General features: G+C 32.4%; 1 protein-coding gene across 3 annotated transcripts in view; it reads right to left on the minus strand.

Annotated features, from left to right (window-relative positions):
* The window catches only part of LOC149807042 (E3 ubiquitin-protein ligase Rnf220-like), a 111012-nt gene that overhangs the window by 75091 nt on the left and 22291 nt on the right, over positions 1-13630 (minus strand). For all 3 annotated transcript variants that reach the window (XM_089961077.1, XM_089961068.1, XM_089961061.1), the window contains one exon: positions 2163-2286. In XM_089961077.1, the coding sequence (XP_089817203.1) occupies positions 2163-2286 (124 nt within the window). The remainder of the gene's footprint in view (positions 1-2162; positions 2287-13630) is intronic.

Below are 13630 nucleotides of genomic sequence, written 5' to 3' on the forward strand. Positions count from 1 at the left end.
TTTTAAATCTATGCTAATTTATAACTCATTTAACACCCACATGTTTATATCTTGTAATTGATCTAATCAGGATTTATTCTAGGATATGCAATTTTTAACAAATTCATGTCCACAACAATCACACGTTCATATTTTCAAGCTCTGACTTTATTTCTTTATTAAACCACTATTTTTTAAAATATTCTCCCTCTTTTAAAATTTCAATTTTTTCCATAACACATTCAGTTTTAGAATAGACCCCTATGTAATACATGTATCTTGAAAATATCCCCACCCCCATATTTATATCATTACTATTTATCTGAAATGAACTTCATTGAAACTACTTCTTTTTTCACAGAAATCTAAGTTATGCCATTATATCTTGCATCAATAGATACAAAATGCTGTACTTTTTTTACTTATAAGATTGCCAACCATTTACTCTGAAGTGTACGTCTTATTCTTTAATTACTACTGCATTTTAGGTATATGTGGGCTTCCCTGAGATTAGTAATTGATGGCAGTTGTTTCTATCAGGATAAATACATAAAGTCAAACCTGTATTTGTGATCACCTCAACAATAACAATAGTTTGCACAATGGCCTGCTGCACTTGATCCCATCACATTTTGTTATATTAATATCCTGTATTGTATATCAGTCACTTGTTGAACGCAACCAGTAATCACAATAAATGGTTCCAAACACAACATACAACCAGTAATCACAATAAATGGTTCCAAACACAACATACAATATAATGGATGGGTAAATTTCAATTAAATGCATTTTTTTCCATTCATGTACTTTTATCTTCCAAATATTGAGAGTTCTGAGATTATTTTTGGGTTACAACAACTAAAATAATGTCTGTATATACATGTGGTCAGAATTCTATATACTGCTTAAATAAGGCCTGTACATACTTGTTATTATAATTCTATATGGTTTTAAAATAAGGCCTTACATACTTGTGGTTAGAGTATTATATATTCCTTAAATAAGGCTTGCACATACTAGTGGTTAGAGTTCAATATACTCCTTAAATAAATCCTGAACATAGTAGTCATTAGAGTTCTATATAATCCTTAAATAAGGCCTGTATATACTAGTGGTTACAATTTTATATATTTGTTAAATAAGGCCCATCCATATTTGTGGTTATTGTTCTATATATTCCTTAAATAAGGCCTGTCCATACTTGTGATCAGATTTCTATATACTCCTTAAATAAGGCCTGTATATATTTGTGGTTAGAATTCTATATATTCCTTAAAAAAGGCCTGAATATACTAGTGGTCAGAGTTCTATATACACCTTATACAAGGCCTGTATATACTAGTGGTCAGAGTTCTATATACTCCTTAAACAAGGCCTGTACATACTAGTGGTTATAGTTCTATATACTCCTTAAATAAGGCCTGTACATACTAGTGGTCAGAGTTCTATATACACATTAAAAAAATCATGTATATACTAGTAGTCAGAGTTCTATATACTCCTTAAATAAGGCCTGTACATAAGTGTGGCCAAAGTTCTATATGCTCCTTAAATAAGGCCTGTATATACTAGTGGTTAGAGTTCTATATACTCCTTAAATAAGGCCTGTATATACTAGTGGTTAGAGCTCTATATACTCCTTAAATAAGGCCTGTATATACTGTATATACTAGTAGTCAGAGTTCTATATACTCCTTAAATAAGGCCTGTACATACTTGTGGTCAAAGTTCTATATGCTCCTTAAATAAGGCCTGTACATACCAGTGGTTAGAGTTCTATAGACTCTTTAAATAAGGCATGTATATGCTAGTGGTTAGAGCTCTATATACTCCTTAAATAAGGCCTGTACATACTTGTGGCCAGAGTACTATATACTCCTTAAATAAGGCCTGCATATACTAGTGGTTAGAGTTCTACATACTCCTTAAATAAAGCCAGTATATACTTGTGATTAGAATTCTACATCCTGCTTCCAAATGTACTTTTTCTTGATAATGCTTACTCTCCTTTTTATCATCAACATCTCTGGTTGCCCTGTTGGATGACACAGAATGCTACATTGTGGTTACCATGTATGAACTATGATCATCTGAAACTACAAGATGTCGGACCCCCTGACAAGCAGACTGGGAGCAGATATTTAATTGTAGAGACAAGTCCTAAGTGACAGTCTCCTCACCTTGAGAGTTTTTCCAACTTCTCCAGTTCCTGAGTGAAGTGTTGTTCAGTTTCCCCTAGCCGCAGTGTAAGGCCACAGATAGGACAGCATGGAGTCTGGCCATCCAAAATCTTCTTACGCTGCTCTGAAATCAGAAAATCATTTTTAACTACAAATGTTGTAAATATTGTATGTATATGTTCACTGATAAATCAGGCCCAACTGCAAAATGCATAGACCCAGACCTGCCAGTACATAATAAACAAAGAGATCTGGTTCTAAGCAATTTGTTAGAAGTAATCAGTTGAACAAAGACCCTGATTGGTAAGCATAACATGTGATGGTAGATCAGGGTCTGTGTTGTTTGCAGCTGGAGCTGATGTGTAAGCAATTATACATGTCTATGGTGGGATAAGATGGGCATTTGGAATAAAGAGTGGTCTCGATACAAAAATGATGGGTCCATCAAGCAAAAAAAAAAAATCCAATTTTTTTAACCCTTCTGCTCCTGCATGAGTGAAACAGCCAATGAAAAGTAATGTTTCTAATACAACTAGGCGTTAGGTTAATTGGAAATCTGTTGGAAGTCAATGTATTAGGATGTATTCAGAAATAGGCCCCAAAATGTGTTTCCTACTTACATTTCAGGCGACAAAAACCTCCAGGGGTCAATGAGTGAAAGTCTTCCTGAATAAAATACAAAATCTTTTTCTAGTGGGAACACACAGGCAATGTATGGTGATAACTTCGAAGACAATTACGATGTTGTCTTCAGGTTAAAGACGTTGCTTTCTTTTTTATGAGATGCATGGATAAAGACACGTGCACACATAGGAAGGGATATTTTTATTTGAAGTTTTGTCCAAAACGAATGCTAAGTGGTTATTAAGACCGTGTACTGGTTGAATCGTAACAATGTTATAATTCACTCTGAAAATCTTAACATCCTTGCATGATTTGGAATTTTGGGGTTTTGAGGAGTAAATTTAGTTAAATTACATTTTTAATTTATTTTCAGTATTTTGATTCATAATACTGACATTATTATCAAAATATCAGAAATCACATAAAGGTCAAATATGGAAAAAAGCTTCAGCTTTTCAAGTTTTTTTGAAGAATAATGCATATACTTGCCTCTGAGTCAAGTCAAAATGCAAACAACAAAGATCCTGATCTGCTATATAATAATGTGCCTGCATATCAGGGTCTATCATATTGTTTGTTCTACTGATTACTCTCAACAAACTATTATGCCAAGATGCTTTCTGTCCAATTTAGCCCAGTTTTATTGGTTGGCATTTTGTGAAGTCATCCAAAGGTTTTCTTAAACTGATATTTGATTGAACTGAACAATAATTTCATCACAAATATTTTTCCAAAATGAAACTTTTAAAAATGAAAAGTCCTGCACTGATTACAAAATGTGGAAGGCATTTTATATACCAGATATCAAATAATTTCATCAGGTTGTTTTTGTTTTGCTTCATGTTTAGATAATGCTTTCTTGGGGATCAAACTTTGGACTTGATTCTTTCTGCCCTCTCTTCCTTGTTCTGGAACAAAATGTTATGTATAACTGTTTAAACAAAGTGTTTCTTTCAATCTCACCAAAAAGCTTAAAAATAATCAATCCTCAATGGAACTATTTTACAAAATGTCAAACATTAAGAATAAAAATAATAAAAAGAAATTAAAATCTTGTGCAAATTTTACCTTTAAAACAAACCCATGATCATATACAAACTGCTACTGATAATAGGACTCTGGATTGGAATGGGTTTAAGTACTTGTTGGCAGTGATGTGTCGATACTGCTAAGAAGCCTGGTAACAAACTATGGGGCCAGGAATTTGGGGTATAATCAAGTGCAATAGCGTAGATCCGATGAACTCTACTGTCACAGAGCAGTGTATAGACTGCAAGGCTCTTGCTAACCAAATCTACCATAATCCTTCAAACATGGGTCTCTTACTGCGTATTACTCTAGTCCACTTTATCAACATCCTGTAAATCCTCACGACTTAAACGATCTCACAATATTTTACTTCAACCTAATTTGCAAAGATCCCATGACATGTAGCTCGGTGTATCAACTCAAATTTGTCAAAATCAGAATTTATTCAAGATTTAGTTGTGACTTTCTATTTTCTGTGGGATAGGTCAAAGTCGTAAAACTGAAAAATGGGGCTATGGAACAGTTGGAGTATATTTACAGAAGCTTAGTGATTGTATGAAAACCGGGTTTGATTGCCAAAAAATGACCACAGTAATGTTAGGTGGATTTTGCAAAATGCTTATTTATCAGATAACATGAGGCATTGTCCGGCAGGAAGTGGCAAGTTTCACTGATAAGGGGCGAGACGGGGATCTACCCTTAAGTTGGAGGCAAATCCATCATGTGATGGCCACAAATTTTGATGTGTTAAAGCTGCTTACATACCTGCATTTAAGTTTGACTTGGCCCTAGATATAAACCATGTATTTTTTCAGCTTGCACAAACTTGGAAGCAACACTCCAATTTTATATATATAAATCTATTTATGGCAATTATAGATTAAAACCAATTTTCAATTAAGAATATGGCCATCTCGCAGCTAAGTGTGTATATGTGTGTGTGATTTGGATTTTTAATGTAGCTTTAAAAAAAATTCAGTCATATTGCTACGATGTCTGCAGTGTGGCAGTTTATAGTGATGTCTAGCACTTGGGCATCATGCCACAGACATGTAGCATGATGTCCCACCCAGTCACATTATCCTGACACCGGGCCAACCAGTCCTAACACTAACCTCTTAATGCTGAGTGCCTAGCGAGGCAGCTGTTAGTACCATTTTTGTAAGTTTTCGCAGCCAAGTACTAATCAGTAAATACAAATTAATTATATTGATCTAAAAAAGAATGTCCTTTCATATGCTGTCAAATTTGACCCTAGAAATGAACCATATACTTTTTCATGTAGTTTAAAAAAACAATCATACTGTGTAGCTATCAATCTGGGTGGTAACTGTAGATCAAAATAAATTTTTAATTAAGAATATGGTCACTGACAGCAAACCGTCAACAATTTTTCCCAAAAACTGTCTTTCTCATTTACTGTTTTCATTTTCAAAACAGAACAAATTTCATTATGATTGAACACAGTTTAGGTTCCAATATCATTCAGTGAAGTTTCACTTCAAATTAAATGCATTTACACTGCACCTTTTGTAGACCCCCTTAATTACTTTATTTAATTTGTTATATCCCCATTACAGTTGTCCCTCAGTATGTGGTCATGAATCCCATTACACAGCAATAGCTTTTCATGGGTCGGTGGTTCTTTCCGGGGTTTTCCCCAGGTTCTTCCTCCACCATTAATACTGGTCGCCATGTATAGCCTATAGTGTGCTGAAAAATGGCGTTAATCCCTACAACAACAACAACAACCATTACACAGTATAACCATAACAGCACAATTTATAATGTACTCCTGTATAAGATGACCTCATAATGTTGTACAATTCTTGCTTCCTCATAGCAAGGGAACACAATGATTTACATACCAGTAGTTTAATTCTGCTTCAGTGAGTTCATGCTAGCCATAAATTTCTTGTATCAATGTGTAACAAAACATTTTGTTTTTTACTTTAAGATTACAAAAAGAGGACAAGACAGGAAGTCATCCATTAGCTATAAATAGAATCGATGTCATTTACCCACAAAACATCAAGCACACCACCAAATTGTTTATGGACAAATGGAACAGGACTGAAGTGTAAAAAGTAGTGAAGCTTGTGTTAAATTTGGTCTTATAATTGCATTTCCAAAATCTGATAATATTGGAAATGGTCATAAAGCTCTATGGGACTTTTCCTGATGTTAAAAAAGTATCACTTCAATGCATGTAGATATACAGTTGTCACAAAAGTATACAAAATGTGGGGGAAAAAAGAAATATGTGGATGAAGATCTTTTCCATTATTTTGTTTGATGCCCATCATTAGGCCATCTATTAGAGTTACAGTCCTCATACACCAATTTTCAGAGCTTTACATTAGCAGTTGTTGCTAAAATGAAAATGACAATTAAGACCTGGATATCTTACTGATGTAGAATTGTGGAAAATAAATAGTAACTGCAAAAAAAAAAAAAATCATGCAGAAGGTAAATTGTATATGGCTAACAGTGAGGTGGGATGGAATGACAAATTTGTTTCGCAAATGTATTCAATAAAACAACAAAACAAAAAACAAAAGAATAAAAATAAAATATCAAATTAAATTTAACATTATCTACAAATTGCGGCAGGCAAACATTGGTAAACTTGGGCTTAAATAGCTTCTGAACAAGTGAAAAATGCTCCAAACATTAAAATTGCAAGCTGTTTAAACATTTAATTCTTTCGGTATTTGGCATACACAAAATAGTCTTTCACATGTAAATGGAATTCTACATGTGAAAAAGAATAATACATGACAAAGAATTCCACATATATAAAAAAGACTCAGAAATTCACTTCAACATATCTGACATTGAGGATTTTATTTTACAAATGTATTAGTACAGAATTTAAAATATTTAAGAAGAATCTAACATGTGAAGAAAAGCCTATATATCACATTTGTAATAATTTTTTTCACTCTAAAATACTGGTCAAATATGTGAAATACTTTTTCCAAAATGTGAAAATACTTTTTAAATAATTTTTTAACTTTATTTTATACAAACTGTATATGGTCAATAATTCACATATGTAAAATATTTTTTCACGTATGTGACATAAATGATTTATAATACTTTTACATAATGTAAAAATAAATTCTTATGAATAAAGACTTATTTCACAAATGTGAAATTCTTCATTGCCATATGTGAATATCCTTTTAAAATGAATTATACATATCTAGAAAAAAGAAATGCATGTAAAAACGAGTTACACATATATGGAAAAAGAAATACACGTAAAAACAAATCACACATATGTATAAAAAGAAATACATGTAAAAATGAATTACATATACATGTATGCAGAAAAAGATATAGATGTAAAAATTAAATACACATATGCAATAAAAGAAATACATGTAAAATAAGCCTTTATTTCACATCTGTAAAATTCTTTTTCACATGTCTGAAATACTTTTTCCAACTGTGAAAATAGAAATTAATGCTTAAACAGCTTGTCATATTTACCATGTTCAGACACACACTGGATTATTTGATGTTCAGACACACACTTGATTATTTGATGTTCAGATGCACAATGGATTATTTGATGTTCAGATGCACAATGAATTATTTGATGTTTAGATGTACACTGGATTATTTGATGTTCAGACACACACTTGATTATTTGATGTTCACATGCACACTGGATTATTTGATGTTTAGATGCACAATGGATTATTTGATGTTCAGACACTTGATTATTTGATGTTCAGACACACTTGATTATTTGATGTTCAGATGCACACTTGATTATTTGATGTTCAGATGCACACTTGATTATTTGATTTTCAAACACACTTGATTACTTGATGTTCACATGCACACTTGATTATTTGATGTTCAGACACACATTTGATTATTTAATGTTCAGATGCACAATGGATTATTTGATGTTCAGATGCACAATGGATTATTTGATGTTTAGATGCACAATGGATTATTTGATGTTTAAATGCACACTGGATTATTTGATGTTCAGACACACACTTGATTATTTGATGTTCACATGCACACTGGATTATTTGATGTTTAGATGCACAATGGATTATTAGATGTTCAGACACACTTTATTATTTGATGTTCAGACACACACTTGATTATTTGATGTTCAGATGCACAGTGGATTATTTGATGTTCAGATGCACAATGGATTATTTTTTATGTTCAGACACACTTCGTTATTTGATGTTTAGATACACAATGGATTATTGGATGTTTAGATGCACACTGGATTATTTGATGTTTATATGCACAATGGATTATTTGATGTTTAGATGCACAATGGATTATTTGATGTTTAGATGCACACTGGATTATTTGATGTTTAGATGCACAATGGATTATTTGATGTTTAGATGCACACTGGATTATTTGATGTTTAGATGCACAATGGATTATTTGATGTTTAGATGCACAATTGATTATTTGACATTCAGATGCACAATGGATTATTTGATGTTTAGATGCACAATTGATTATTTGATGATTAGATGCACACTGTATTATTTGATGTTTAGATGCACAATGGATTATTTGATGTTTAGATGCACAATGGATTATTTGATGTTTAGATGCACAATGGATTATTTGATGTTTGGATGCACAATGGATTATTTGATGTTTAGATGCACAATGGATTATTTGATGTTTAGATGCACACTGGATTATTTGATGTTTAGATGCACAATTGATTATTTGACATTCAGATGCACAATGGATTATTTGATGTTTAGATGCACATTGGATTATTTGATGTTTAGATGTACAATTGATTATTTGATGTTTAGATGCACACTGGATTATTTGATGTTTAGATGCACAATGGATTATTTGATGTTTAGATGCACAATTGATTATTTGATGTTTATATGCACAATGGATTATTTGATGTTTAGATGCACACTGGATTATTTGATGTTTAGATGCACAATGGATTATTTGATGTTTAGATGCACAATGGATTATTTGATGTTTAGATGCACAATGGATTATTTGATGTTTAGATGCACACTGGATTATTTGATGTTTAGATGCACAATTGATTATTTGACATTCAGATGCACAATGGATTATTTGATGTTTAGATGCACACTGGATTATTTGATGTTTAGATGCACAATAGATTATTTGATGTTTAGATGCACAATGGATTATTTGATGTTTAGATGCACACTGGATTATTTGATGTTTAGATGCACAATAGATTATTTGACATTCAGATGCACAATGGATTATTTGATGTTTAGATGCACATTGGATTATTTGATGTTTAGATGTACAATTGATTATTTGATGTTTAGATGCACACTGTATTATTTGATGTTTAGATGCACAATGGATTATTTGATGTTTAGATGCACAATTGATTATTTGATGTTTAGATGCACAATGGATTATTTGATGTTTAGATGCACACTGTATTATTTGATGTTTAGATGCACAATGGATTATTTGATGTTTAGATGCACAATGGATTATTTGATGTTTAGATGCACAATGGATTATTTGATGTTTAGATGCACACTGGATTATTTGATGTTTAGATGCACAATTGATTATTTGACATTCAGATGCACAATGGATTATTTGATGTTTAGACACAATACCAACATAATTTTACAACCTGAAAATACCCACATTTCTATTCATTTATCTCAATTCTTCACTTGTAGAGATTGAGATCATTACACTGTTACCATATTTATTGTTTTTACGATGAAGTAACATTTGATCTGTTTGTGTAGTATTTTAGCCACTAAAGTCTTCTTTCACCATTTGTCCATAGGCGTCAAAATACTGTCGTCTGGTTAATTTTAGGTATTGGGTAATTATGCGCAGCACTCACATCCTCTTAATTTGTTACCTGTCCTATTAGTAAACTCACTTGTTAGCTAGTTTAGAGGTCAAAATCTCCCTAGGTCCAATCAAGATTTTGATGTTTCAATATTTCATACTGGTGCTTTGTTACTATGAAATTTATACGTAATTGTCAAGTTCCTGCCCATACAAATAAATATTTTCAGCACAAAAATCAACAGAAGGAACATTTCAGTACCCTGTATTTAGGAATAATACAATCTTAGACAGAAGGAACATTTCAGTACCCTGTATTTAGGAATAATACAATCTTAGAAAGAAGGAACATTTCAGTACCCTGTATTTAGGAATAATACAATCTTAGATAGAAGGAACATTTCAGTACCCTGTATTTAGGAATAATACAATCTTAGAAAAAAGGAACATTTCAGTACCCTGTATTTAGGAATAATACAATCTTAGAAAGAAGGAACACTTCAGTACCCTGTATTTAGGAATAATACAATCTTAGAAAGAAGGAACATTTCAGTACCCTGTATTTAGGAATAATACATTCTTAGATTTAAAGCTTATTTACCTTATTATAAAACTTGAAATTTCTACCCTAACAAAATGTGTCAGCTAATTTACTGACACATTAGCACAATATTCCCATGTGGAACAAATAAATCAAAGTATGTAATTCCAAAAATGAAATCTGGCATGATTAATTAATTATTCCTGAATGATGAGTTTTTGTGTTACAAAAGTCATATCCTTGTACTGAAACAATCAGTTTTTGCTGTCCTTTTCCAGTTTCTATAACAGACCATTTTCAGTAGACCGCTCCAGTGGCCTATTGGTTAGAGCGTCCACCTCAGATGCGAGAGGTTGTGGGTTCAATCCCCAGCTGAGTCATACCAAAGACTTACAAAAATGGTACTAACAGCTGACTCACTTGGCGCTCAGCATTATGAGGTTAGTGTCAGGACTGGCCAGCCTGGTGTCAGGATAATGTGACTAGGTGGGACATCATGCTACATGTCTGCGGCATGATGCCCCAGTGCTAGACATCACTATAAACTGCCACACTGTCATCATAGCGATATGACTGAAAAATTGTTAAAGCGACGTTAAAAATCCAAATCACATCACACAACACACCATTTTCAATAACACTATCATCATATCCATCCATTATTTGCAGTCTCTCTAATATTTCTATTAAAAAAACGCTCTACAAATAAAAAGATATAACTGTTGCAAACACATACTTAAAGGAATGTAACTCCAAAGTTATAGAAATTCACAAGATTATTCAGAACTTATCAAAAGACAGTGAACTCTAAAACAATAGACTCATCCAGGCAAATATAAGAACCATGTTACTTAAGAAACTCCTATCTGCTTTGAAATGCTAATAAAGTGATAGTGTTAGGGGCCACCTGCAACAATCCGGTTAGAAATTCTAAACTGATGAATGAAATAACTAAGTTCTGTGCATTTTTTTTCCATCCTTGATACTTTTTATTTTTAAAGTAGAAAGAAGTCTACAAACAGGAGGTTAATTGAATATCAGAGTATGTTTACAAATAAAGTCTTTTCTTCAAATAAAATGTGGTTTTGCATCTTACTTTTAAATTATCAAATAGATTGTTCTGAATTATCATTGCAACACATATCTTGCCTTGATCTAAAAGATTCTTGTTATTATTCAGCTGTGAAACACTTGGGAGGAATTCATATATAAATATTTTTTGAACTTCAAAAATTCCTCATTCATTTTCTCTGTATACTCTGCTTTGTTTGATGTCAACAGAATTAATTCCGTAAACCAAATAGTAAAGGTTGAAACTTACAAACCAAAAATAACAATACTTTATTGATTTCATTCTTCTCAGGAAGAACTCACATAAATCTTTATTGAGTGATTATAAGACCATAAAGTATAATAAGCCATACTCGCCTAACAAGTTCTTTTTGCAGATTGAGTGATTTGCTGTAGATATTTATTGGAAGATTACCCGTCAGTAATAACCAAAGGCGGATCAATGTGATCTTTCAGATCAGATAATAGGTTTTCGCCACTTTCTTACCTGTGCTTATTTGTGCTATTTATATTTCTGGTTAAACAAAAACTGACAGAAATCAGTGGGGTGGCTCTACCCTATAGACCAAATAATTGATTTTGGACAGGTCTTTTGTTCGCCTAAAAGTGCTAAGATGTTCTAATGCCTGAATTGGGTGCCGGCGTGTAAGTGCGATGTTATTTTTCAGGCTAAGTATATTGAATGGAGACTACAAGTCTGTCAGTAAGACTTGTACACTTCATGTTTCAAGAATAAACTAGCTACAGTAGCTAGCCAACACAGTGTACTGGGATTTAATAGACCACAAACAAACTGAGAACATGCAGTCATGTCGACATTTAAGATACATTTACCTGTCAATACCTTAGGGCCTTTTGTAGAAACTATATTTTCTTTTCTGCATGTAAATAGTTGTTTGTATATATTATGTGCATGTATGTGAGATGGTATTGTTGTTTTGGATGAACAAAATTTTTCAGCACATGACAGACTTTACATGGGAGACAGTATAAATGGTGGAGGAAAAACCTGGGAAAATCCCAATAAGAACCACAGGAAACTACTGGCAAGCTTTCTCACATACCAACTTTGGCTGAACCAGAGACCCAAACCCATGTGGACACAGGCATACAAGTGTCTCAGAAAGTTTCAAGGTTGATTAGTTCTATTATGTAACTTGTTAAAGTCCTTTTTGTTATTATCATTATTATTATTATTATTATTAGACCAAAAAAATGTTTCTACTGCACTGGTTTTAAAAAGTAATGGGAAAACTGGCCCAATTGGATGCTCATATCAGTTAAAAAAAAAAAAAATTCTTCAATTTACCAGGGGAGGGAGGAGTGTTATGGTCGGCAATAAGAAACAGCCATAGTGGCAGACTGGAAATACTCCTTTGCCTTATTATTATTATTATTATTATCATTATTATTATTACCTTTTGTGTACATAACCATGCATGTCTACTGTAATACAATTTAATTTTGCCTCCCTATCTATTAACATTTTCAATTCCTCTTGAATGGCAACTGCATTGATCTCTAATGTTGACATCAAATTATGTTTTTAAGACATTGATTTTGATTTTCATAAAAACCCAGTCTATTAATCTTTCATATAAAATTTTGCAATTTTTTTCCCATTCATTTCTTTCATCACTAAAACATCTTTGTGTATGCTGTATAGTAACCACAGAGGTAGTTACATGTTTAGTATTTGTAGCAACAACAAAAATTGTACAAGCAGTCAGGGATTTTAAATGAGCATGCAGAAAAACTTTAATTAACAAGTGAACTGGACTTTATGTCAGACTGCAATAAGAACAACCATAAAATGACTACTCCAACTACGATTCTCCTGAATTTAGGTCTTATCAAATATAGGAAGCATAAAACTCCATTTATTTCTTTAAAAACAGATTGTACTACTTCTTTGACTTAACTGAACATTATTCAAGTCAGGTATATTTAGGTGTCGGAGTAGAACAGTATCAGTGCCGTGATTCAATAATTCAGTATCCTGGGTCAGAAGTGGAAGTGAATTTTAAAATTTTAGGTCATTTTTAAGGTTATTTTTCAAGGTTTTAAAATATTCTTGAAGTTCAAGACACACCACAGTTGGAAGATTACCTCCATAGTAAGCATAACATTTATTACAAATCTGATAAAGCATGCTTTGAGTTTGTTCCTAAATAAAATCAAAATGAAGATCAAGAGTAAATTATAAATAATTTAAATGACTGAATGTCTTTAATTTGCGAAGTTCATGCACCTTCTAGACTGCTAGGCTAACCTACCGAAAAAACCATGTGCAAAGAAAGCGCTTTCTGTGGAGTCAGGTAGAGTCACTCACAATTTTTTTTAAAAATGTTTAGACATTTTAGTACTTATTTAGGTT

Source organism: Sinohyriopsis cumingii, chromosome 1 (genome assembly GCF_028554795.1).
Source record: "Sinohyriopsis cumingii isolate HCF-2022 chromosome 1, ASM2855479v2, whole genome shotgun sequence".
Classification (NCBI taxonomy): Eukaryota; Metazoa; Mollusca; class Bivalvia; order Unionida; family Unionidae; genus Sinohyriopsis; species Sinohyriopsis cumingii.